The 25,925-nt window shown below is 45.6% G+C and overlaps 8 protein-coding genes across 8 annotated transcripts; 5 read left to right on the forward strand and 3 right to left on the reverse strand.

Moving 5' to 3' along the window:
• Window positions 1-247: 247 nt before the first annotated feature.
• SERLADRAFT_441624 (uncharacterized protein) lies at window positions 248-2,520 on the reverse strand (the record flags this gene model as incomplete). The annotated part of the gene is made up of 17 exons (XM_007322161.1): window positions 248-369; window positions 447-514; window positions 573-619; window positions 670-709; window positions 771-817; window positions 886-975; window positions 1,048-1,127; window positions 1,190-1,233; window positions 1,287-1,375; window positions 1,435-1,601; window positions 1,670-1,691; window positions 1,742-1,751; window positions 1,800-1,848; window positions 1,901-1,958; window positions 2,012-2,037; window positions 2,086-2,206; window positions 2,257-2,520. 17 exons carry the CDS (start codon window positions 2,518-2,520, stop codon window positions 248-250), a joined length of 1,344 nt encoding a protein of 447 aa, XP_007322223.1.
• A 603-nt stretch (window positions 2,521-3,123) lies between these two features.
• SERLADRAFT_476222 (uncharacterized protein) lies at window positions 3,124-4,644 on the forward strand (the record flags this gene model as incomplete). Its single annotated transcript, XM_007322162.1, has 4 exons — window positions 3,124-3,388; window positions 3,444-3,785; window positions 3,835-3,901; window positions 3,956-4,644. The coding sequence occupies 3 exons, from the start codon at window positions 3,511-3,513 to the stop codon at window positions 4,148-4,150; spliced, it is 537 nt and encodes a 178-aa protein (XP_007322224.1).
• Window positions 4,645-7,856: 3,212 nt separating this feature from the next.
• SERLADRAFT_398829 (uncharacterized protein) lies at window positions 7,857-9,318 on the forward strand (the record flags this gene model as incomplete). Its single annotated transcript, XM_007322163.1, has 4 exons — window positions 7,857-8,261; window positions 8,317-8,469; window positions 8,586-8,746; window positions 8,804-9,318. 3 exons carry the CDS (start codon window positions 8,410-8,412, stop codon window positions 8,835-8,837), a joined length of 255 nt encoding a protein of 84 aa, XP_007322225.1.
• Window positions 9,319-9,928: 610 nt separating this feature from the next.
• On the forward strand, window positions 9,929-13,533 carry SERLADRAFT_476235 (uncharacterized protein; the record flags this gene model as incomplete). The annotated part of the gene is made up of 11 exons (XM_007322164.1): window positions 9,929-10,418; window positions 10,482-11,109; window positions 11,211-11,334; window positions 11,391-11,413; window positions 11,688-12,179; window positions 12,250-12,378; window positions 12,443-12,524; window positions 12,580-12,931; window positions 12,983-13,131; window positions 13,187-13,336; window positions 13,389-13,533. The coding sequence occupies 6 exons, from the start codon at window positions 12,065-12,067 to the stop codon at window positions 13,299-13,301; spliced, it is 942 nt and encodes a 313-aa protein (XP_007322226.1).
• A 485-nt stretch (window positions 13,534-14,018) lies between these two features.
• Window positions 14,019-19,165, forward strand: SERLADRAFT_351381 (uncharacterized protein; the record flags this gene model as incomplete). The annotated part of the gene is made up of 17 exons (XM_007322165.1): window positions 14,019-14,284; window positions 14,352-15,251; window positions 15,309-15,479; window positions 15,539-15,737; window positions 15,806-15,982; window positions 16,055-16,565; window positions 16,614-16,847; window positions 16,904-17,217; window positions 17,281-17,460; window positions 17,514-17,591; window positions 17,647-17,711; window positions 17,761-17,844; window positions 17,895-17,983; window positions 18,040-18,146; window positions 18,198-18,290; window positions 18,344-18,463; window positions 18,521-19,165. The coding sequence occupies 17 exons, from the start codon at window positions 14,019-14,021 to the stop codon at window positions 19,163-19,165; spliced, it is 4,233 nt and encodes a 1,410-aa protein (XP_007322227.1).
• Window positions 19,166-19,706: 541 nt separating this feature from the next.
• Window positions 19,707-21,172, reverse strand: SERLADRAFT_441630 (uncharacterized protein; the record flags this gene model as incomplete). Its single annotated transcript, XM_007322166.1, has 4 exons — window positions 19,707-20,055; window positions 20,119-20,225; window positions 20,272-20,312; window positions 21,115-21,172. The coding sequence occupies 4 exons, from the start codon at window positions 21,170-21,172 to the stop codon at window positions 19,707-19,709; spliced, it is 555 nt and encodes a 184-aa protein (XP_007322228.1).
• A 644-nt stretch (window positions 21,173-21,816) lies between these two features.
• SERLADRAFT_398846 (uncharacterized protein) lies at window positions 21,817-23,504 on the forward strand (the record flags this gene model as incomplete). The annotated part of the gene is made up of 15 exons (XM_007322167.1): window positions 21,817-21,899; window positions 21,958-21,967; window positions 22,021-22,038; window positions 22,095-22,120; window positions 22,170-22,195; window positions 22,245-22,285; window positions 22,339-22,363; window positions 22,421-22,432; window positions 22,491-22,506; window positions 22,558-22,597; window positions 22,650-22,753; window positions 22,802-22,861; window positions 22,927-22,954; window positions 23,006-23,278; window positions 23,328-23,504. The coding sequence occupies 12 exons, from the start codon at window positions 22,116-22,118 to the stop codon at window positions 23,361-23,363; spliced, it is 666 nt and encodes a 221-aa protein (XP_007322229.1).
• Window positions 23,505-24,160: 656 nt separating this feature from the next.
• SERLADRAFT_417606 (uncharacterized protein) lies at window positions 24,161-25,515 on the reverse strand (the record flags this gene model as incomplete). Its single annotated transcript, XM_007322168.1, has 5 exons — window positions 24,161-24,268; window positions 24,326-24,490; window positions 24,557-24,857; window positions 24,921-25,027; window positions 25,074-25,515. Coding segments are annotated over 5 exons (1,107 nt in total), but the record flags the coding sequence as incomplete, so codon positions are not given.
• Window positions 25,516-25,925: the final 410 nt, after the last annotated feature.

Below are 25,925 nucleotides of genomic sequence, written 5' to 3' on the forward strand. Positions count from 1 at the left end.
TCAAAACACGCTTATCACGGAAGCCTTCAATTTGTTGTTGAGATCAGTCTCGAACGGTTGCCTGTACGACAAGGGCAGATTTTTATGGAATGGTGCTCCTCCTCAAATGCTACATACAGTGAGCATGAAAGAACAATGAAAGAATATACAAGAGAAACGCAAACAACATATATGACTGACTATATGTTAGACAAAAAATGACTGTGCTCTACAACTTATGCATTCCTCCAGGACTATGGAGCTTCCCTTAAAATAGTCCCTTCTTGCCTCGAGCAATGCGTGTCACCAATAATTTGAATAGATAAATACGGTATATTGAAGTTGAGTGGATCCTGTCACTGGCATTAATCGGGGTGATCGCAGGTTTGTCTACTGAACCCAAACTGCGTAGGCATAAGCAGTCAATATGATGAAAACAGGCTAGAAGAAGCTAGTTCAACACTCACACGCGATAGCGATGACAAGATACAACACAATGAGCATTAGTCCTTCCATATAGTTCGACTTGCCATCCCTGAAATAAAGTGATATAGCGCCTCGATGGGCAATAGAGCAAAAGGGAGATGACATACATGATCAGCAAAGTGACTAAGAGAACTGACGCAGAGAGAACGATTGTCTATCCGAAGTGAGCTCGAAAATGTATCAAGTAGTACTGAACGCTCGTACCTCGAAATTTGCGAACTGTAGCGTAAGGGGATGCCCCGTGCTATAAGTTATATTCCAATTAGCCACAGAAACTTTGGGGAGTAATATAGAGGAACACTGACATCCAACCAATCACGACGAGCAAAGGGATTACAAAAGTGGCGATTTGCTATTGTATCGACCGACCGAAATGAGTCCCAGATACATAACACAAGAACGTCAACGGAAGAAACGTACGATAGAGCTGCCCACGCAAATTCCAATAGTAAGTTCCATCTTGCCTTTCATGGCCATCCAGACGGATGTAACATGTTCTGCAGCGTTCGCCTATGGCACAAAAAGTGGAATCACTTGTTAGAGCTGCATTGACTCGACGAGATAGAGAAAGGCTTTAATCACCACAATGGGGAGGAGAATCAAACCTATGAAGGGCTTTGGGATGTTATAGCGATCGGCGGTTTCTTCGATGGAGGCAACCACTATTAAAAAAATATCGAACGTGGTTTATCTCGTGCGAATAAATGTTAGAAATTTCCCTTACGGTAATCCGCACAGAATGAAGTGATGACTGTTACCAGGAGAAGTCTGCGGGGAACGTATTAATGAAATATCCACAAGATGCGACTACCAAAGCTTACGAAGATCCTGCAGCAACGGTACTCATTTCAGCCACTGGCTCTTCATCACCGTCTTCAATGGTTATGAAGTACTCTTTGTGAGTTTTCAGCTAATATCAAACGTCAGGAAAAGAAAACCACTGGATATGACATTAACTATATCACATACTTGGAAGATAAGATATGCAACATATGTCAGGAACAACAGGATTGCTGTGCCCCTGGATATGAAGAGCAGACCTGTGGTCGGACATCTTCCATCTCCTACGAGACATTCAGCCTGCTCCTTGATGCCTGCGGCCGTCGTACTTGCGTATGCTGCAGGGATCACCAGAGCTAGAAATTAACGAGATGATTAACTGTTCATCTTGGTATCAAAGCTACATAAAACACAGTATGCTTACTAATGCATGCTAAAGTCATCAACTGATAGTATGTCAGGACAATAAACAGGATATATGATAAAATCACCTTACAGAAGCAGACCTAAAACAACTGTCAGTAGTGTCACACCGATTATTTGACAGAACTTACGCCTGGGCTCCTTGTACTTGGAAATTTCCCTCAGGAAACTTGAGGCCCCCTAAGTCAGACGTCATATAAGATCCCGTGGCGACATAAGGCGTCGGTCTTACCTGCCAGGAACGAACAACCCAACACTAATAGTATGTTTGACAAAATAGAGCCTAACATCTATTTTTATCCTCGTTAGTCGTAAACGATGCACTATCTAAATGTGTTCTTACAGACGTCTGAACAATGACGAGTTGATCTGCCACGTCGATTAGAAGGAGTCGATAGGCGAATCGGCATGACTGACCTTGCAAAAGAGCGGCGATGCCCACAATTATTTCTACGGCATTTCCGAATGAAGCATTGAGTAGACCCGACAAGGTTTGTCCGAGTTTGACTGAAAGTTGGTCAGTCGCTTCACCGAGCAGCTATATACAAGGTAAGAATAGAACAGAAGCTGTAGCTTGAAATCGCCCACCTTTGCCAAAGGTACGATAGCCAAAAAGCTGAAGGAGAATCGGAGAACGGCATCCCATTCCAGATTATGGGAGATGATGCTCAGGGGTACGAATACGAGCAGAACATTGAACCAGGATCCAAAGAAGAAATATTTATAAGAATCCAGCCAAGAAGGCTCTCCTTCTGCTTTTGAAACCTTCACGACACGCTGAAGAAATGATAGAGGTAGCTCGTCGTTTCCGTTGCCATTCTCTAGCAAAGGAGATGTTTCTGTGGGGGGCATTATGGTAAGGATGAAATAGATAGTTCGCCAAGAGCGTTTTGACATGAGGAAATATATCATATCACGTGACTCTTCTTTACCCCTCGCGTGAGTATTTCCATAAGCGGTAAGTAGTATTTAGCGAGCGCAAAAGTCTTTGCAAGTCTTGGAACGGGTTTTGAGCTTGTCGTCTTGTACTACTGTGGCCGTACATAGGATTGTTTCGCGCACTTTGGAAAGACGTGTCTTGCCTATTTGCCCAGGTGGCTTTGGTTATCATAGTCGCACTGCGGACCTGAACCTATCTGTGCCAACTTTCCATAGAATGTTCTACGGCACTCGGCAGTGCCGGCGAATGCAGCTGCAGGCAGTGTCCGGATCTGAAACCGATGTTCGCTATGACTTCCAAAGGAATCTTCGACGATACTACCAGGCAGAGCGCCGACCTCGAAACAGGTACCTGATCAGGGTCTTAGGATATTGGTCCAGTGTACGCTTCATCTTATGTAGCACAGGTTACTAATTGAACAATGTCTGTGTCGACGTTGAACAACATCGAGCGATGATGGCACAGCACTGTAGTCTCGTACCAGACGTTTTGGGAAGGCGCCGCTTGTTCTGCGTCTTCCAAAACGACTATTCTTTGACACTCCAAGCCACTCCCCCGCAACGAATAATCCAAGCAGAAGGATATATTATTATTTACAGCGCTGAAATGGCGCAAGCTCCGCATTAGTTATCGATGACCTCACAGTGCACCGATCTCCAAGTTGCCTTGACGAAAACACCACCCCTTGGCTGCAGTTGTTCTCCTCAGCTGATCGTTATTCTTACCAATAATTACTGTTCAAGGAGTCAGACATTGTTGACGACGTAATCGGGGTTTTATGTACGCATAAATGGTTCCTCTTTCTGCAGGAAGCCTTTGAAAGCGGTGACCACAGCATCGTGCAATCAAAATAAATTGGCCAGTAACTTACAATTGGACTGATCAACTCCTCTTTCACCATCATGCAGCTCACACTCTCGAGCGAGAACGTCCGTGATACAGTCATGACAAACTTACAAGGTCAAGTCATTTATAAAATAGATACTCCTTGGAGTTTGACTGCGCGCACTACCACTATACGGAAAATCAGGCCCAGCTCCTCCCCGCTTAGCATGCGCGATGACTTCGAAGTCGTAGCAGAAATTGACTGGCACTCCTGGACGTCGTCTAAATTCCGCTTCAATGGCAACCAAGTACGATCGGAAGATTATATCCCAAGTACTGGGTTTACCAGACGGTGTGTGCACTTTCCAACAGAAGATAGGGTGTATTAAACAAGGATACAGCAAACGCACATTTATAGGCCCAGATGGACGGAAGTACAAATGGACACTCGGTCGCCGGACGCCTTCTGTGAGCAGTGATTTGCTATTCATCTCTAATGTTTCACTTACGCAGATACGACAGCTTGAGCTGGGGGATATTCCTGTAGCTCGCTTCCACAAAAGGAGTTTGGGCGTCATTGGACAGAGTCATCCGCCTTACCTCGAGATATACCCAGCCGGTGAACATATCGTAGACGCGATTGTTTTGACTTTTATATATGTGGAAAAGCTGCGGAAGGATGGGCAAAGGGCAGCAGCCGCCAGTGCAGCTGCTTAAACTTAACTCTGCAGAAGCCCGTCCCTGCAGTTCTACTGGCGGCGTCATGCATGACTCCAACACTTACGCCTGGTATCCCATGACCGAGAGGCAACGCACTCCAACGTTCTCGATCAGGGGGAACTATGGCATCCTGATTCCCACTACTCGTCTGCCTACTTCAGTATACTTCTCAAATGGAGAATATCTTTTATATTGCGTGTCACATGTAATTCCTGGACCCGTAGGTTCCAGGTTTCCAAAGCACAAATGTCCGCTGCGTTTTCCAAGGACCTTTTAGTCATTACTCATTTACGTTTACGCTTCCTTTCCTTTCTCGCACTTTCGGCTCATTCCCTTCATTGTCACGTGGCTACCTTGGTGCTACTCACTCTTGCATCCATTGTACGTTGTTGCTCTGTGATCGCTGTAAAGGCCGCACAAAATGTTAACTGTAATGGCCTGCTGTGTGATCTGGACACAGCCGGGGCCAGGTCTGCCCCAGAGGGCAATGGTTATATGACCAATGTGAGGAATGATTATACCAGGATATGACCCAAAAGCCCCCACAAAACCTATTTAAATAGCTAAATTATATGTAATGATATCGTCCTCATGAGCTGTTGACTTTCTTGTTGACATTCCTACGCCGCTTTACACTATCAGGACGTCTCAAGTGGAAGCTACTGTTAGCTCACAGCAGTGGTCAGTGTTGGCGTGTTTAATATTATTTCTCATACAGGAAATAGCATATGTACTGCCATACATTGGCAAAACATGGGGGGTCCGAATCGAGGTCTTCAGTTTGGCCCAGTCGCGGTGTACTGGTACATGTCCTCTCAGTCATCGCGCACTTGGAAAATCCATATCAGCCGGTTTCCGCAAAAACGTTAAACTGATCGCGCATGTCAAGACGAGAAGTATTCGGTCTGATTTTCGTCATCATAATTCCGTTTTGGTGAGTGTAACTTGAAGGTCAAGAGCATAGATTTCATCCTAGGCATTGGCTTTACCAGTTGGCAAGTCCACTGGCTCGTGACTTCAAATAAAGCAATATATCTTTACTCCAATGCAAAGCACGTACCTTTTTGGGTCAAGATGGACGATCATACAAATGGACGCTCGGTCATAGTGTTCCTTCTGTGAGCGTTGGCACCAATGTCTTTACAAGAGTTTCACTTATAAGGTTCTCAACTTGAGCTAAACGATGACTAGAGTACTCCTGTAGCTCACTTTTACAAAAGGAGCTTGGGCATTATCGGCGGGCGGCATCCACCATATCTCGGGATATTTCATGCTGGAGAACACATAGTAAACATGGTTATTTAACCCTCGTATACGTCGAGAAACTATAAAAGGATAGGGAAAGAGCTGCTTACATTGCTGCTGCCGCGAGTCAACCAGTGGATGCGTTCATCTCCTTTCTTTAAATTTATACCCAGCGTTTATATAATCAATAATACTATTGCTTTGTTGCATTAGATTCCTGGGTTGGATCAAGAATGATTTGAGGCCGCATGTGACTTGGAGCTTCTACGCACGAAACTGTTCAGACATCGGAAAGATCTGTGTACGGCTCGTGGATACATCCTGCGTGAAACGTCAGGAACAACAAGCATCCAACTGGAAAAGTTACACCTTTCAAGCTACACATATATCAGTTATAAGCGTCACGAATAATTAATGAATATATTGTTTCTCATTATGAGCGAATGGTAATCCACAGAAACGTCGGTAAACAAAATGCACACATGATAGAACGTAAGATTATGATGTTTGATCCAAGATCATTGATTCGGCCCTCATATTTCTGGCGCACCACTGTATTGACCAGGACGAGGGAATTGTGTTTGACTGGGGTAACCATGGGAGGGCGAGAAAGCATTAGGATTACTGCCAGTAGTCTGGATAGTAGGTGTCGGAGGCGAAGTGGGGAAAGTGCTCGGATCTGAAGGGTCCTGTAATACGTCTAATCAGTGACACTTTCCAATCCCAAGTTCGTAAACTTACATAAAGCCTGGGTGGAGTCATCGGCGATTGTCCTGGGAACGGATTGACTTGGTACATGCTGTTCGTGTAATCAGATCGGGGCTTATTCGCACTCCCTGCCACGGACTCGTTGTATGCAGCCGAAGGAGCGAGCTTGGGGCGGCGGCTGCGAACCACGAAGAACCCAATAGCAGCTGCGATAAGTCCTACACCAACTACGCCTCCCACAACTCCACCAGCGATGGCACCCGCATTGGTGTGAGATGAAGATGGTGATCCAGAGGTTGAACCAGGGGAGGAACCTGAGGAAGAGGTGGGAGCGGGAGAGGACGTTGGAGATGAACTGGCCACGCTGCCAGTTGACTGAACCCGGGTGGCTGTTGATTCCGGAGTATCTGGGTAGGTACTTCGACATGTTATTCGATGTCCAAGCAGCGATTCACCTACCTCCATCAGCTTTTGCCGCAGTTACATTGAAGTCATCGCTTGCCTGCATCGCAAAAGAAATAGCTAAGCATTTCACAACATCGGATGAAAGAGCGACGTACCATAACATTCAAATAAGCCCAGTTCGGTACAGCTGTGCCACTGGGGATATCAGTGGGAAATCTGTTGACAATCTCGTCAACATGGCGATCACAGTCGTGATTGGAGAAACTAACGACTGAGGAAAGATAGTGGTGCAATTGGTACTCCAAGAACTCCAGCTGATCGAATATTTGTGGTTATCACTAGTGATAAAGGATACAACATAGAAAGAAATACCTGATCCATGTGGAGTTCTGACATGCACCGCAGGCACTGAGCATAGAATATGTGACGGTGCTGCATTGACATTGATTCACATCCGTTGGATCTGGGCCAATGTAATGCGTGCCGTTGGGCAATGCATTCACAGTAAATTCTGAGGAGATACGTTAATGTTCAATCAGCCTTTTTGGGTATTTGAGTGGCAGAGTTAGGTCACTCACGTCCATCATTACAAGCAGCCTGAAGATAAGCTGCTACCAAACAAGGATTCTGGCCACGACTATTGGATGCCTAAAATTGAAGTCGAAAAAAAAACATTAGCACATAGTCATTGATACATAGTCTTATACCGCCACCGCTACTAGTATGGAACGCAGACCTCACCCAGTCAAATGATGGGATGCACACGACATTCGAGGACTGCGCTGATGTCTTTCTGACCACTGAAAATATTTGGAGTGCAACGACTGCAACTGGCCAGAGGTCGAAAAGCATGTTGTGACGGAAAGAGGGACAAGAGGAGGGAAGCAATATTTTACCTGTCCATCCCTACCGCACGCGTCCCTAGCATTATTTACATACTGCAAACAGCGAAGTAGGGTTAGCTTCTAGTGCATGTTTTGGGCGCTTGTTCCTGACATGCTGTGCTCAAGACGGGCCACATCAAATGTAATATAGTCGCGTATAGCTACCGTGACGGAGCCACTTCACAATACCAATAATCTTTGAGTAAGTTTTACCCCTTTTTGTCAGACTCAAATGTATTTGTTGGAAAAAACGCGAGGTTTCCGCAAAGGCTGTGGTGGATAGTGGGTTACCACCAACACCCACGCTCGATGAAGAAATGATAATACTTAGTAGATATCGGCGCTTCTTCTTGCTCGGGCACATCGATATAGATTCTCAGTTCATCAGGATAAGGAAGAACTCAGTCTCAGCCAAGCATCTACAGATGAGTCGAATGGTTGACCAACACCGAGGATATTAAAAGAGCGCAGAGCTTCACGGGCGGGTCCCATCAGGACCTTGATGAGCCCTTTTGTGTAAGGCGAGGTTGGACATACAAAGCCATGTGATTAATCGACAGATTCCATCCGCTGATTAGTAGAAGTCACATATGTGCCGATAACAGCCAATAATTCATGCAGATAGTGAATCCAATTGACACGAGGTATACGTCAGGTGTGCTGCCTATCGGAAGATCAATGGACTATTTCGGAGTGGTTAGGACCTGGCCAGTGAATCTTGATTTGGTAGATAGATCGCAGTAAGTTCATCGAGTGCTCGACGTACATGACGCTGTATGAAAATCTGTGGTAGACTAACAAAAGGATCTTGATGAGTGGACGATCGTTTGATCTTTTACGGAGAACCAATACCACCATCAACGGATCTAGTAGCCAATGAAATGCGTAAAACACAACGAGGAATCTAAATCTAGGGCCTACATTATGACATATCAGTGTATCATCACTCCTTTGCCTCCCAAAGACAATCCCTAAGCAGAGTCGCCGACGCTAAGGCCGTATGAAGCGTAAAAGATGAAAGTGTCCGTGTGTCTGTTAGGAGCACAGTCGAAACACCTATGTGCTGCAGCGCCACTGTTGGTGCGAGACATATGAAATGTGATTAAGAAAGACAGTGAAAGTTGAGCCCATCACAACCACCCGACCTGATGAACAAGTCGCAACAACCCATAAGGAAAACAAGTCCATACCTGAGACGTGCACGATCGGTGCTTATTCCATTTACATCCATACCGGGATACGTGGGTGAACGTATAAACACTGGGGAGATGCGAGCGAGAATGGGCGCTGACAGCGTGATATTACACGCCTACAACTACGTAAAGGCACCACGGAGTCGCAGAGTGGCTAACTACCCAAACAACTTAGAACCAACACGCTGAATGGAGAGAGAAGATGTATTGCTTACATGCAGAACCCGACTTGCAATAGAAGACATTTGACTTCATATTTACGTGAAAATTTCCTGCCATCAGATCAAGGACTGGATCTATTGAGGACCCTGGGCGCGTCCAATGAGAATGACTGATTGGAGGTACGGGTGACTGAGCCAAGAACGATAGTTGTTGAAGAAGAAAGTTAACAAAGCAACGAGAAATTCGCATTGCTCACGCGAGTTCATCGACAAGAGGCAGTACAGCAGGCGTAATATGCGTTTCAGGCTATCAATTGGCAGTAGCAGATTTTGCGTAAATGTAAGACGTGCTTCGTCAAGCTGTAGACGCCTGAAATTTGAATTATGTAGTACCAGTACATCCAGTCGCCATCACAGCGACAGGCAACTGGCTATACACCACAGAATGACCAATTCGATGCTCACCAAATACTTGTGCAGGGGCCTCCTAGGCAAAGCATGGAATCTTAGTAGAATAACACATCGTACACGTAGCGTTCATGTAGGATAGCATATGAGACTATCCCTGGACAGCATGCGCAGAGTCGCAGGCGATCCATGTGTACTGAATCCTGCCAAAAGCGGACGTTTGGAAAACGCTTGATTGCTCATAGTTTGAAAGAGAATGGATGGGTGGAGATACATAGATGCCTTTCGCCTCAAGGCCTCAATGGCATGCGGAAGATCATGATGACTTCGAGTTCGTTTGTAGCAATGTTTGGCTGAGCGAGTTTTAGATGTTCTTAAGGGAAAAAATATAGCGCCGGGATAGCTCAGCTGGGAGAGCAACAGACTGAAGTGACACTTTGTATTCTGGAGGTCCCGTGTTCAATCCACGGTCCTGGCATATTTTTTGGTTGGTCGTATTCTTTTTCGTCTCTCTTTTTCTCGCAAGTCCTTTTGGAGTTCCAAGTTTTGTACACTGGTCAAACGTTTCAGATTTTCAGTGAGATATTTTTCCACTTTCGTTCTCCAAATGCGTATCTATCCGGCGCGTTAACATGTTGCTGGAAGTTTGGGTCCGTGACTGTAGGATGAATCTGCTGGAATGTTCTGGATGGTTGTACACCTACTTTGATTACACTTCGTATAAACAAATTGCTTAGAAAAGACGAGCTACTTTTGCTTTTTTCCCTGTCTAGAGCATTTGTGTATCATTGATCTTGTCTAATCGGTTTTTCTTTCTTTTTTTTTTTTTTCAGAACTTGTAACTTTTTGGGTCTCCCGCTTCCTGTCTTCTTCCACCATGTCGATGCCTGCTAGCACTGCCAACTGGCATTGGAAAAACAAGAACGTGACGCCCTGGGCGAAAACTTGGTTTGAGCGCGAGCTCACAAGCGTCACGATCCAAGGTGATGGTTCAGAGGAGAAAGTGTCTATCACGAGCGTAATCGAAGTGGATGGCGATGTCGAGCTTGGCCAGCGCAAGTCAAAGTACGTCACGCGTTCGTTCTTGCACAGACTAAAGAAACTTCTCCCTGACTCTCCACGCAGGTTGATCACGATATACGATTGCAGGATTGACCTTGACTGGTCAGGCACAGCGAGTGATGGGACTGAAGTCAATGGGAAAGTATCGATCCCGGAAGTGTCTCATGAAAACACACTGGATGGGCACTCGGATTACATCGTGCGTAGCTCATTTACTCTCTTCGATGATCCCCATTAGTAAATCAGCACAATTTGCATGCAGTATGATTGGTCTCTGAAAACACAATCCAGTCCAGCTGTCGATGCCCTTTACAAGCTCGCAAGAGCTCGTTTGCCTGCCGCGCTCGAGGCCAAGTTCGCTCAGTTTCCAGTTGCTCTCATTGATACACACGGAAAGGATCTTACTGTGAGCACAGAGGCAAGTCGAACGGGCACGCCCGCACCGTCAACTGTTCCAGCGGCAACCTCCACGTCTACAGCTGCTGCTCCGGTTCCGGCACCAAAGAGTGTTCCAGAAAAGAAAGTTGCTTTGAACACCTCTCGTGTCAAAGCAGAAGCGAGGTTCATGGCAGCGGCAGACGATCTGTTCAGTCTCCTCACGGACGAGAAGCGTATTCCGATGTGGACTCGCGCACCAGCACAGGTGGGAGCTGTTCATTTTTGTTTTCGTCTACCTTATAGATTTATAGAATCATTAACTGGTTTAATCCGCTGTTGTCTTCCACGCCTATTGTCTGCTGTATTCTACGGGTCATTCCATTAGTCGAGTGCGCAAGCTGGCTCTGACTTCTCGCTGTTTGGTGGAGGTGTCAAGGGTAAATATATTTCCCTGACGCCACCAAAGGAGATCGTCCAGTCTTGGGCTTTGCAAAGTCCAACTTGGCCCTCAGGTCAGTTTACCATCATATCGATGAAAATGTACGCGTCCTCACGCATCTCTTTCATCAATGGTTTTATATTATCTTCGATGAAATGGTGGCTGTCATACCAGGTCACTCCGCAACTTTGACTACGACGCTCGATCAATCATCCGACTCTACGAAGATAACGTTTGCCCTCGACGGAGTGCCGTCTGGTCTGGAAGATGAAATCACCCGGAATTTGGAGGGTTACTAGTAAGTCTACAAACGTTATGTATTCACAGGTTCTTGGCTGATGGTAAACCGAACAGCGTTCATGGCCTCAAGTCTATCGGGTATGTACAACTCATCCCGTCTCCTTCTCTTTCTACCTCTTCTTCCTCTTCTCGCAAGCGCCCCACCGCTCGCTCGAGACCCACTTCCAGCTCTGGCTCTGTAAGACCATACGCAGCCACCGGGGCCATAGCTATAGCCGTCATCGCTCTTGTCGCAGCAGTCACCATACCTTACTTTTCCTTCCCCGTTCCATCCCGCTCTTCTGTCAAGTAAATTTGTTGTTTGTGTGCACATTACTAATAATCCCATGGTTTCTTGGGTCGTTGATTTAGGTTGGGCACCGTTCTCTGACGGCTCGACTTCAAGCCTAACCGCACAAGGGACCGAAATAATTACAGAAGCAAGAAGGCAAGATAAGAAGTTTCTCAGTGCTAGATCGACTGTAGGGTTTATTGATGAGTTTGTACATTGCGTGCCATGTAGTGTACTAGAAAAGGGATAGAAATGAAATAGTTACATGTACTTTTTGCCTCCTTTGAATTTTTGCAGAACGGTTTTGGTGTAATAGCGAAGTGGTCCAACCCTAACCCGAAATACATAGGCCAAACACAAATTTACATTCCCGCCACCTGTGCACTTGTTCTGTTCGAGTTCCAAGTCCATTACATTTTCCTTCGTTCCTTCACAACCATTTTACTTGTCTGATACCATGGCTGCTGTTGAGGAAATCCGTGCGACTTCATATGTTGGTTTCGACTCCATCACTCAGCAGATTGAGCACAAGCTTTTGAAGCGTGGTTTCCAATTCAATGTCATCGTCGCTGGTATGTGTGATACGTCAAAAAAAATTCCCATTAGGAACGTTTGCTGAGGCGCGTACTTATTATTTTGTAGGACAAACTGGTCTTGGCAAGTCGACATTGATCAACACCATTTTTGCTTCCCACTTGATCGACTCGAAGGGTCGCTTGGAGTCTGATGAGCCTGTCAGACAGACGACGGAAATTCAAGCAGCTTCGCATGGTACATTTATACATGCTCAGTTATGGGTTTATCTCACTTGGTTAACCAACTATTTTTTGTTCAGTCATTGTTGAAAATGGTGTTAAGTTGCGACTGAACATTGTCGATACCCCTGGTTATGGCGACCAAGTGAACAATGAGAACTGGTGCATTTTGTATTAACACCAGGTGGTCTTGACTCTAATGATGTCTTTATTACAGCTGGGATCCCATTGTGAAGTATATCAAGGATCAACATAGCGCATACCTGCGCAAGGAGCTCACTGCCATGCGTGATCGTTACATTCAGGACACGCGTATTCACTGCTGCCTGTACTTTATCAACCCTACCGGTCACTCGCTCCGTCCCATAGATGTAATTGTGATGAAGAAGCTTAGTGAAGTTGTCAACGTTGTGCCTGTTATTGCGAAGGCGGACAGTTTGACGCTCGAGGAAAGGGAGGCATTCAAGCAGAAGATTCGGGCTGAACTTGTTTACAACAACATTCGCCTGTATCCCTTTGACACTGACGAAAACGACGAGGAGGAGATTCAGCTGAATGAATCTATTCGGGTGCGATTCGTTTTGTTCTCGCTTAATGCGTGGTGTTCATGTCTATAACAGAGCATGATTCCTTTCGCCGTCGTCGGTTCGGAACGTAGCGTTATCATTGATGGCAAATCTGTCCGTGGTCGCAAGAACCGTTGGGGTGTTGTCAACGTTGAAGACGAGAGCCACTGCGAGTTCATGCACTTGCGAAACTTCCTCACGAGGTTTGTTAATTTGTGTATTTATTTCATATGGCTTTGCTTATCGAAAATGTCCTAGGACTCACCTGCAAGACCTGATAGAGACGACCGCCCAAATCCACTACGAGGCATTCCGTTCGAAACAGTTGATTGCTCTCAAAGAGGGAGTTGCGCAGCGTCCTCCTGTCAACTAATAGATGCTGTGCTTCTCATTCAGATTCTATGTGAGGTTATGAGCTATCTATCAAAAAGTGGCTGATGCTGACTTATGGGCTTGGCAGTAAAATTACCGTTGCCATACCCTCTCGCTCCCGTCTACTCTTGTACTGTGTCTTCGCCTTGGATAATGAGATATTCCCTTCAGCGTACCTTCTTTGACTGTCTCTCACACTCGTTTACTCTATAAACAATGCTTTTCACATTCTTTGCTTCCCGGCTGCGATGTATTGCGTGCACGTGAGATGGATATCCCGGTCGGCAAATGAGCGCTTTCCATATTTCGTAAGTCGAACACTGTCTTGTCCGATACTTGTCCGATTCATCAGCATCACGAATGCGATGTTGGGAATATGCGGCATAGAGCTTGCGAATGCACAAAATTGCGAGTTTTTGTGCGTTTGCGATGTACGAGTTTGCAGACGTGGTTGGGTTGAGCCTAGGGTAGCAGCATGTATTGCTGTTTAGATTTTGTAGTGTATTTCGAGAGGCTTTTAGGCTTTTGGAGAGTCTCGAGTTCGGTCCTGTTTGGGATGCCGAAGTGAGACCGGACCGCGTGTGTATTCGGGGATATCCAGTCATCATTGCTTTGCACTGGGCATTCGGAGGAGCCGTGCGCCTGTGCTTGATCATCATCCATCCCATTCTCATTGCCTTACCACCACCTTCCCCTCCTTCCCCTATTCCCCGCCCGTATGGCCAAACCGCGTTCAGGCGTCGCTGCCTGGTACGACAGGTTAGCAGCATTCAATGTAGAATCCCTCTTTGCCAGGGCTAGAGTCCCAGGACCTCCTCGCACCGTCTACGTCAACCAGAATCTGCCAGAGAGCTATTTTGACAACAAGGGCAGGCCCAAGAAGGAGCATATATATGCTACAAACCAGGTCATCAGCTCAAAGTACACCATCATCACCTTTCTTCCCCGAAATTTGCTTGAGCAATTCCGGCGAATAGCCAATGTGTACGTATCGTTTTCTGACGGTTTTTCTGCTTAGCGCTCGACTTTGGTGACTCATTTTTGGTTCTAGCTTTTTTGCTTTCATCGCTATCCTTCAGTTCTTCCATGAATTCTCAACAATATCGCCCGGTTTGGTTATCCTGCCTCTTCTTATCGTTCTAGCGATTACTGCAGTAAAAGATGGATACGAGGACATAAAACGTCATCAGTCAGACCGTAAAGTAAATCACAGTCAGGTCCGTGTCTTATCGGGAGGAGCTTGGGTCAATCCAAACGTCAGTAGTGGAAAGAGTCGCACATTCGTCAGAGGAATCCTTCCGAATGGGCGGACGAAGCGCAAGATCGTGGAAGGGGCTGATGTCGGTGATCTGGCTGCTGCTGAATTGGGCACTCAAAATGGAGGGCGAGTTAGAGACCCCGACATGGAGTACGACGACGATTCTATGGTAGAAAGTCAACATCACCTATTTGGGCCCGATGAAAAGGGGAACAAGCCGCATTGGAAACAAACATTGTGGGAAGACGTGCATGTCGGCGATTTTGTCAAGATCATGGATAACGAGCCCATCCCTGCCGATATCCTGATATGTGCAACATCAGAAGAAGAGAACGTAGCATTTGTAGAGACAAAAAATCTCGATGGCGAAACGAATCTCAAATCTCGCAATGCTTCACAAGCTCTCACATATTTGCGCACTGCTGCTCAGTGCTCTAGCAAGCTGAACCCTTTTACGGTGGAGTGTGATCGCCCAGATACGAACATGTATAAAGTCAACGCTGCCATTGTGCAAAATGGCGAGAAGACCCGTGTCGATTCTCAGCACCTGCTCCTTCGTGGTACAATACTCAGGAATACCGGCTGGGCTATCGGAATCGTGCTATATACCGGGGTGGACACCAAAATTGTCTTGAATTCCGGGGGTACCCCAAGTAAGCGGAGTAAGGTTGAGCGGCAGATGAATCCTCAAGTGTAAGTTGTGTTCCATTCATATCGACAACATATATCTGATTGCTTTTTCTTCTTCAGTTTCGCCAACTTGGTCCTTCTTGCTGTCATGGGTGTGGTTTGTGGTATTGCTGACTCCGAGATCGAACAAGTCCAGTATCCTGAAGGAGCCCTTTGGCTGTATGATGACAATCAATCAGATAATAATCCACGCGTTAACGGAGCTATAACATTCGCTTTCGCCTTAATCACGTTTGTCTCCTTGTCTTTACCTCTATCGTACCCCTTCTGATGGGTAACTTTTTACACAGGTTCCAGGACATAGTGCCAATATCGCTGTACATTTCCATAGAAGTCGTGAAGACGTGTCAGTCATTATTCATCTATTTCGATAGAAATATATACTATGAGAAGACCGGCCAGGCTACACTCGCTAGGAGTTACAATCTGTCAGATGACCTGGGCCAGATTCAGTACATTTTTTCTGACAAAACAGGGACTTTGACTCAGGTAAGAGCTTGCTTTGCTTATTTCGTACTAATATGGTCGTCATACTAAATTTATATTTTCTTTTCCAGAATTCTATGGTCTTCAGGCAATGTTCCGTGGGAGGTAGCGTTTATCTAGGCGACCCGGAAGAAGACGAGAACGAGGATGCAAGCGTTAAAGTTGTCAAGACTGTTCGCACCTCAAGTGCTGACTCTTCTTTCGCTTCCACATCTGCTGCCCCTGCTCCCGATGACAACCCCGAAGCTGTCCCCCATCCTCTAGAAGCATCGGGCGTAAAACTTTCCGCTGGTGTATTACGCCACTTCCGTGACCAAGAGCTTGTGGAAGATCTTGCTCGCGCCATCGATGCAGAGCCTGGCTCGGAGAATGAGACCCTTGCTCGATCTTTAAATGGTTTCTTTTCGGTCCTCGCACTCTGCCATACGGTATTGACTGCAGTAGATCCGGCAACAGGAGCGATCGAATACAAGGCGCAATCACCAGATGAGGCAGCCCTCGTACAAGCTGCTGCGGACGTTGGTTTTATTTTCCGTGGGAGGGTGAAAGAAACTTTGTTTTTGCAGACTCCATTCTCGAAGGAGTTTGAGGAGTACGAGTTGTTAAATATTCTAGAATTTACGAGCGCCAGAAAGCGGATGAGCATCGTTGTCAGGAAAATGAGCGACGACGACGGTAGGCTGTTCCTTTTGACGAAGGGGGCCGATAATGTGATTTTCGAGCGCTTGAAAGAGGGCGGAGAGGAATTGAAGAAGACTACGGAACAACATCTTGATGACTTTGCACGAGAGGGCCTGAGGACATTAACTCTTGCGTACAAAGTTATACCGGGTGAGTTATAAGCGGTTTATTTAAAGCTTGTGTGCTTACCCAATACAGAGGACGAGTATGAGATATGGAGCGAAAGATATCACGAGGCTTCAACTGCCTTAGAAGAACGCGAGGAGAAGATTGAGGTTATTTGTGAGGAAATGGAGAAGGATCTTCGTCTATTGGGTGCTACTGCTATCGAGGATCGGTTGCAAGATGGCGTCCCAGAAACCATTGCAGACCTTAAGCTCGCTGGAATCAAAATTTGGGTGGCTACTGGTGATAAGCTTGAAACGGCTATCGGTGAGTAACCCGACGTTTTGTTGTGTTAGCTCATTTTCATCATGGTATTATTATAGCCATTGGGCACAGTACCAATCTCATTGCGCCGGATGCCAACGTTATCGTCATCCGTGGCACTGGCGAGGATGGTGGTCGACCGGTTTATCAGCAACTAATTTCTGCTGTTGAAGATTTCTTCCCTAGCAGCGGTATACTTGACGAAGCCGGCATCGTTACACCTACGACTTCCAAGAAGTCACCGTCGCTCGACTACACTGGGCCCTATCCGTTGCAGCGCATGGACACTGGTGTGACTTCGATTGTGGGGGCCAACAATGGTGAGAAGTCAGGAGGTTTCGTCCTAGTTATAGATGGAGCGGCCCTGGGAGTCGTAAGTAACGTTTTCGTCTGTAATTGCCGCATCAGCTCGGCTCACGTTTATATCCTACGTCAGGCACTAGGGGACGATGAACATAAATTACTTTTGCTTCGACTGGCTATGCACTGTGAGGGCGTTATCTGTTGTCGAGTTTCTCCTTTGCAGAAAGCCCTTGTCGTTAAGCTTGTGAAGGAGGGACTTGGCGTCATGACCCTTGCGATTGGGGATGGTGCGAATGATGTTAGCATGATTCAGGTTTGTCTCATTCTACTCGTTATGCGTTCGGCCAAAGGACTCATTGATATCAGGCGGCCGACGTTGGTATTGGTATCGCTGGCGAAGAGGGTCTCCAAGCTGCGAACTCGTCCGATTACGCCATTGCACAGGTACTCGAATTTTTTCGATCTCCCTCATTAGTTCTCATTCGAGTTTTTAATACAGTTCCGTTTCCTCAAGAGGCTCCTTCTCGTACACGGTCACTGGTGCTATGCCCGTAATGGAAATATGTAAGTTCCCATGCTCGTCAAATGAAGTCGATCTTCACACGGAAATCAGGATTCTCAATTTCTTCTACAAAAACATTGTATGTACTGTGGCGCTGTGGTGGTTCCAGATCTATTGCGGATGGACTTCAACTTAGTGGGTCCATTGTATTAACCAGTTATACATTTCAATCTAACCTTCTGCAGCGTCTTTCAATACACTTACCTCTTGCTTTGGAATTCCATTTGGACCCTTGCTCCTGTTATCGGCATTGGTCTCTTTGATCGTATGGTTGGTAAGTTGCCCTGGGTCTCATTCAAATCTTCCGCAAGAGATTGATAACCTGAACAGATGCTGATGTTCTCATGGCCTTCCCGGAGCTGTATCGATTTGGCCGTGAAGGGACGTGGTTCACCAACAAGAAGTTCCTGATTTATGTACTTGATGGCGTGGTCCAGGTTTGTCACTTTCGCCTTGACTTACGTTTTCCCTAACATGTTTTCATTCAGTCTGCCGTCATATTCTTCATCATTCAATATACGTACGACAGTAACTCTGCGCGTAATGATGGTTATTCTATAGCCATGTCTGAGTATTCCACGGTAAGAGTTCATTCGTGGACTGTGTGTTGTCATCTAACTTTGCCACTGTACAGACAATAGTGTTTGCTCTTGCCTTGACTGCGAATTTATACAATGGTCTCAATACCACTGTTTGGACTGGATGGATCTTCTTCGCTGTCTTCCTTGGTATTATCATTCTGCTGTTGTTCACTGTAAGTACATCGCCGCCGCTTCCTAGACCGCTGAGTAGCTTATGGTTGATCCCACAGCTCATTTATTCGGCAATCAGCCCGGGATGGTTCGTCACACAAGTCTACGGCAACAACTACTACTTGTTCAGATCATCTTATTTCTGGCTATGTCTCCCTATCACTATCTTCATCGCCCTACTTCCGATGTACTTGTTTAAGGCTTGGAAGGCCGGCTTTTCCCCCGATGATATCGACCTTCTTCGTTATATTCGAAAGACTCAGCCACACAGAGATCTAATCCATACGCTCAGGAGGGAAGATCGGTCTGACGCACTGACTCCTTCGACTTCGAGGACACGGCCCTTATCGGGAATGTCAAGACGTTACTCTCGAGCGTCGCGACCTACGTCTTACATACACAAACCTTCCGATAGTGCTGACAACATCACGCTAGATGGTCTTTCTAGACAATTGGATCCCCGTTCTGCCAGTCGTACTGACATGTCCACCGGCGTTCGTTCGATACATAGAGGCTTCGACTTTGCGACTGAGGAGCGTGGTGTTGCAATGCGTAGGATGCAAAGTAATTTGTCTGAGAGGAGGCAGAGTAGCCGGCACCTTCCTTTACTTGAATCCAACACTTCACAAAAGAGGAAGGGTTCAATGCGGATATTCTCATCCTTGCGTCGCAAGAAACCACCAACTCCTAGGAAGGACGTTTGATCATGTTTTATGAACTAGTATACTCACGATCTATTTATCTATCAGCATCCACCTCACTGTTTTTCTTACACGCCTTCTGTAAGGTTTACTCACTGTATCCGTCTCCCACTATTTATCTACATCGCTACGAAAACAATTTTGATTACAACATTGGTGAAAAGATCTGCGAGCTGTTATACAGTGTACGCTACAAATAAAATAAGTGTGAGAGGTTTGTGGTCTTGAACTCGTAACGTGTAATTGGGGTTTCTTCCTTGGAGTATCAACTGAGGCTCTGAGAAGGACGTCAATCCTAACCTAGGACAACATTCGCATGAGAGTCTGTCGATGGAGGGACAATACAAACGACATACCTTCTGGTTTTCCTGAAGTGAATCACCCGGACCTTTCACTTCAACAAACTTGCACAATGTTTTCTGGGCATCCCAGATGAACAAGCCTGGCCCTCCAGATCCTCTTCCGGCATAATCCTCACAGAGAAGTCGACAAATCACGGACAAGGCAGTCCCGCCTAGGCAGTAATAGGGCGGGGGTGTCAATTTTAATCAGACAGCAATACTTCAACTCTTAAGATCTTAAGGACCCTCACTGTGACAATCTCGATGAGGTCCTGTTTCGTGAATAGATCCCATCTCACACCAACACAGTAAGTTCCGTTGGGTCTATATTCGTCATCCGTTCTCCCGATGATATCCTGTGCCTTCCCCGATTCGAGCTCTTCGAGGCGCTGCTCGATGATTTCTTTGCGAGAATGATAGAAGGAATCTTCTGCGATATCCAAAGGCGCAGATTGAAAAGGCGTTTCAAATGCACCTGGAACTGGGGCGAAGATGATATCCCAAAATAGAAGACCAAACAGCATGTGGATCACTCGGGTTTCGCAGTGTACTCTGTGTGGAAAGTTAGGAATCAATTGTTTCAGAAACTGGTCATCAACAGCAAAAAGGATATACCCTTTAAACCCCATATCTTCGTCATACTGAAGAGCAAATGTTTCAACATTGACAGCTTCCCCATTTCGCCCACTCCAGATACTTTTACCCTTCGGCCATTTCTCGTTCTAATGAAAATTAAGTCATGAGCTGTTGTCAATTTGACTGACTTACGTCTTCTTTCTCTTTGAGTGAGACCTTGCAAGGACTTTGGTCTGGACGTGCAGGCGAAGATAGGAAGCGCGTTATGTTTTGTTTTGGTCATTCGAGGACGCAGCTGGTATCTTCTTCACACTCCTTCCCATCCGATCGAGAATAAGGCCGGCCGCCCTACTATGGATTCTGATACCTTGGATGACGACATGGATAGCTTCCGTAAGTTTGCTTTCAAATGTACTAGTATGCCGCTCTCCTGCAGAGTGCCCTAGTCTCCCCAGTCAGACCAAATTCTGATATGACAGTCGATATCAGTAAGAGTGCCCAAGATGCTTCTCAAGACAACATATTATAGCGGCGCTCGTGACAGAAACGTTTGAACATTGAACATTGTGACAAGTCACTCAGCATCAGGGGATTAGGGACTCTTGTTATTACATTTTACATAATGTGGTCCATTGTAAGGTCTTATGACTGCATTATAAGATAAAACACCAAAAATAAAATACACCAAAAATCTTTCCGGTATATGACCATATAAGACATTACCACGAAATCCTTGATTCCCTGAGTGTGACAGCTGCTGTGATGATCGGCAGCTGTCACACTCTCGACCTTCGACTTGATGCGGTTTTAAATCTGTGCGGACAAGATATCCACAGCGACACAGTTCGAATTTGCAAACTGCACTTCTCCGTAGTCCCATCTATCAAACCTTCCTTTGTACATGTAGAGTTCCAAGTCGCATTTGCCGCATGTTGAAAACTAGATCATATCAGATTACTGAATAGGCCAGTTACCAGTGAGCCTGAGCGCTGAGCCACTGAACCAGTCCACTTACTGTAAGTCATTCACACATACTGAATCTAAGTTTCCCAGCTTTAGACCATACGCTTCCTGGATCCGATTTCAAGTGCATGGTTCACCTGGTATCAGTCTGATGGATTTAAGGAAGCTGGCTGTGTGATTGAAGACTTTATAAACGTTCAAGTTGCTAATACCTTTACATACCTCAAGTTACTGTCCATGTCTGCTGCAGTCACTTCGATTACTGTACCCTCGGTTACGGCCACCTTTGGTAACTTCACCCTATTGTATATCGATACAATGCCCATTCTTGATTTCAGGGGCAGGCCTCATCGGATCATATATATCTGCAAGTTTATATGGGCTTACTACCTCACAGGTAAACTTGCGGCTGCGATTTTTGCATTTGTGCACCTACATGATGCTATAGGCCTACTCATACTTCATCAACTGCCCAAAGGATGCCACTGGAACGAAATTTTTGGTGCGTTTGCTGACATACCGATATAGTACACTAGTTTACTGATATAAGGTTATAGGTTCAGTTTCTCTTGTATGTCGTGTTTGCTATATCCAGCCAGTGCATTTATATTTATGGACGATTCGTCTTGACCACCAGGGTACTCAATACAGCACATGCCATTTTTGGGGGGTATCTTATATATACAGGCACATGCCATTATATCATCGATCTAACACGTTTCTTTCAGTTTGTCATGTTGCATATATGCACCTAGTGCGTCTCTGTTTATTTCGAGACATCTTTAATACTTCTATACCTTGTGTAATTGATAGGTGATAGCGGGAATAGATAGTCCTTCACTTTGGAGCAATATATGGTATGCATCATTCCATTCACAAAATGTCACCGCTTTTGACTCCGTATGCTTCTCTCAGGTCTTTGAGCGTATGTACTTACTATATAATCATCACATCATTATCTGATAAAATGGGACACAGGCTTCAATTCTTGTACATGTCAGTCATCCCTGCTCGTTTCCGCAATAATTTGCTAATAAGTCCAGCCATACAAGGTTATCGTGGCTTTTGCTGTCATGCTGTACGTGCTACATGAAATCCCTTCTAATGAAGTCTTAACTTTTTGTTAGTTACTACATGAAGATCATTTTCCGTTGTATGTTTTATTCAAAAAGACTTTTATCAGCGTAATAACAATATCGTAGTAAGTGGGAACCGGTTGAGATGGTGGTTGACGGGTTTCATTGTTTGTAATTTTGGTTCCGATATGAATACAGGCTGATAAAACTGTTTATTTAGGCGATTCCTGTGACCTTGCATCTTGGTGAGGCTGTCAAAATCTCTGAATATCGCTTATTAAATCATTTCTCCGTTAAAACAGCTTTTGGATTGGGTTCGTGCCAATATCCAATATTTTCTTCGCTGATTATTGATACGTAAAAAATGGACAGAATTCTCCGTTCGCATGCGTGTAGTTTTCCCTGTATACCAATGTGGTAGAAGTTAACAATTACTTAGGTTCTTGTCCCCAAAGTTGGCGGGATCTCAAGCGTTTATTGTAAGGGTATTTCTGTCCCACTTTATACTGAAAACATCATGACCTTCAACAGAGTAGCTCCATTCTACCTTTCTATATTCTTCAAATAATTGCAGATGGGCTTATTGCAGTCGCACTCTGTGTACTTTTGCACATTAAACGGACTGGTTTCAAGAGGTAAACATATTTCTTGTTTGAACACTGCTTATGCTAATCAATGAATAGGACGGGTCACATGCTCAATGCATTGATGATATATGCTGCCAGTAGGGGCTTAGTAACCTGGTGTGTTGCGCCTTGTTTTCGTGGTCAGAAAGTTGAATGAACTGAAAAGTACCGTTTGTTATTAGTCTGGTCGCTTTTGTCATGGTCCTTGCGGTATGTACAAATTGTTTAATTAATCGCGTGCTTTTCTGATTCAATAAATAGCTCGTCATAAGTCCTGATCAGTTGTGGTATTGTGGGGCCGAATTTACCATAGTCGGCCTTTATACAAACTCTCTCATGACAATGATAAATACAAGACACTCTTCAATACAGGCTGGGGAAAGGCCTCCTGCAGACAATGTCGACCAAGAATCCCCCTTTGACTTACTACCTGGTGGGAGAGATCGAGGTAGCATTTACATAGGAGGCAGGAGTGCAAATATTGAGGTCATTGCACTTGATAAAAAAGTGACGAATCACGGTGAAAATAATAAGGTGAGTTACTTTAATGCGTCTGGGAATGATACTTGTTGAGATCTAGTAGTTGCACATAGGCAAAGTCAAACAAGTAGTAGTATAAATTTGGTGGTTTCGCCAATTTTCTGTTCCACCCCTTATGCACTATGTTTTCTCTTAGGCTTAACCTTAACTTATTTTTGTGAAGTGCCTACAATGTATACAGTAGGACCGGCATTTGAGCCAGTCAAAATACTTGCGAATTCCAGAGGAAGGGTTCAATGCGGATATCCGCACCCCTGCGTCGCAAGAAACCACCAATTCCTAGGAAGAATGTTTGATCATGTTTTATGAACTAGTATACTCACGATCTATTTATCTATCAGCATCCACCTCACTGTTTTTCTTACACGCCTTCTGTAAGGTTTACTCGCTGTATTCGTCTCCCACTATTTATCTACATAGCTACGAAAACAATTTTACAACATTGATGAAAAGATCTGCGAGCTGTTATACAGTGTACGCTACAAATAAAAATGAGATCAAGATAAATTAAGTGTGAGAGGGTTGTGGTCTTGAACTGGTAACTTGCAATCGGGGTTTCTTGCTTGGAGTATCAACTATATCGACCGTGAGTGTTCGACGCTTCTTTCCACGCCCTTGAGATGGTGTCCAGTCCATTTGATCGTCAGTGCTTACGGTCCTTGCAAATTCGGGCGATATCGCTGAGGCCATCGAAGGTGTATTATCTATGCTGCTCCCTTTGGCCCGAGATGCGGTAGGGCATACGACTACGGTTTGTGAGGGACAGGCCACAGACGGCAACGCAGATGGTAGCTCGTCCGGTTCGTCTTCCGATTCCACAAATCTCTCTTCAGGCTCCGAGACCCTGTGTCCCTCTTTTTTAGTTTTGGTTTTTGATTTTCTTTTCTTCCCCTTGCCAAAACTCGTCTCTGGAACCTCTCCTTCTTCTTTGACACGACAGACTTCAACTGCTACTGAGGCTCTGAGAAGGACGTCAATCCAAACCTGCGACAGCAATCGCATGAAACTCTGCCGATGGAGGGACAACATAATTCAACATACCTTCTGGTTTTCTTGAAGTGAATCACCCGGACCTTTCACTTCAACAAACTTGCACAATGTTTTCTGGGCATCCCAGATGAACAAGTCTGGCCCTCCAGATCCTCTTCCGGCATAATCCTCACAGAGAAGTCGACAAATCACGGACAAGGCAGTCCCACCTAAGCACTAATAGGGCGGGGGTGTCAATTTTAATCAGACAGCAATACTTCAACTCTTAAGAAGGACCCTCACTGTGACAATCTCGATGAGGTCCTGTTTCGTGAATAGATCCCATCTCACACCAACACAGTAAGTTCCGTTGGGTCTATATTCGTCATCCGTTCTCCCGATGATATCCTGTGCCTTCCCCGATTCGAGCTCTTCGAGGCGCTGCTCGATGATTTCTTTGCGAGAATGATAGAAGGAATCTTCTGCGATATCCAAAGGCGCAGATTGAAAAGGCGTTTCAAATGCACCTGGAACTGGGGCGAAGATGATATCCCAAAATAGAAGACCAAATAGCATGTGGATCACTCGGGTTTCGCAGTGTACTCTGTGTGGAAAGTTAGGAATCAATTGTTTCAGAAATTGGTCATCAACAGCAAAAAGGATATACCCTTTAAACCCCATATCTTCGTAATACTGAAGAGCAAATGTTTCAACATTGACAGCTTCCCCATTTCGCCCACTCCAGATACTTTTACCCTTCGGCCATTTCTCGTTCTAATGAAAATTAAGTCATGAGCTGTTGTCAATTTGACTGACTTACGTCTTCTTTCTCTTTGAGTGAGACCTTGCAAGGACTTTGGTCTGGACGTGCAGGCGAAGATAGGAAGCGCGTTATGTTTTGGCCATTCGAGGACGCAGCTGGTATCTTCTTCACACTCCTTCCCATCCGATCGAGAATAAGGCCGGCCGCCCTACTATGGATTCTGATACCTTGGATGACGACATGGATAGCTTCCATAAGTTTGCCTTCCGATGTATGTCGCTCTTCTGAAGAGTGCCCAAGACGCTTCTCAAGACGACATAAGCGGCGCTCGAGCATCGGCCGACAGACTGTTGTTCCGTTAGAAGGGGTCAAAGTGATTGGAGAATATTGCGTACTTATATGGGTATCAGTATCCTCTAATGCTTCTACTACAGCATCTAGGGCTCGTAATGCAGTAGCTTCATCCTTGGGAAAGTGGGTCATTAGTATTAAGGCCCTTCGATCGTGCCATTTGCCCCGTCTGCCTCGCCGCCATCTCTTCTGACCTAGTAGCTCCTCCAAAATTTGTAGTTCGTACCGATGGTCTTTTAGAATCCCCAGGGCATAGGCGCCCTTGCATACGATGCGCGTAAGCACATGACCTATAACCCATTGCCGGGAAGCACATTAAGACAGCTCAAAAGTCTTTCGAAAGAAGAAAAGGCTCACCACAATCGAAACGCTCCAGTCCGAAACGTCGTCCATCTTCTTCCCCTTTTGTTATAACCTGCGCTTGCCACCTGGGATATATTTCCTCGAAGATGGCTTTCACTGCACGTGCTTCCTGTACGCGAGGGCTGTCATCTTTAGTTTCGGCCTTCACACCTTCATCTGCGTCCTCAACGAAACGTGCCTTGCCTTTGCCCTTCT

Source organism: Serpula lacrymans (genome assembly GCF_000218685.1).
Source record: "Serpula lacrymans var. lacrymans S7.9 unplaced genomic scaffold SERLAscaffold_12, whole genome shotgun sequence".
Classification (NCBI taxonomy): Eukaryota; Fungi; Basidiomycota; class Agaricomycetes; order Boletales; family Serpulaceae; genus Serpula; species Serpula lacrymans.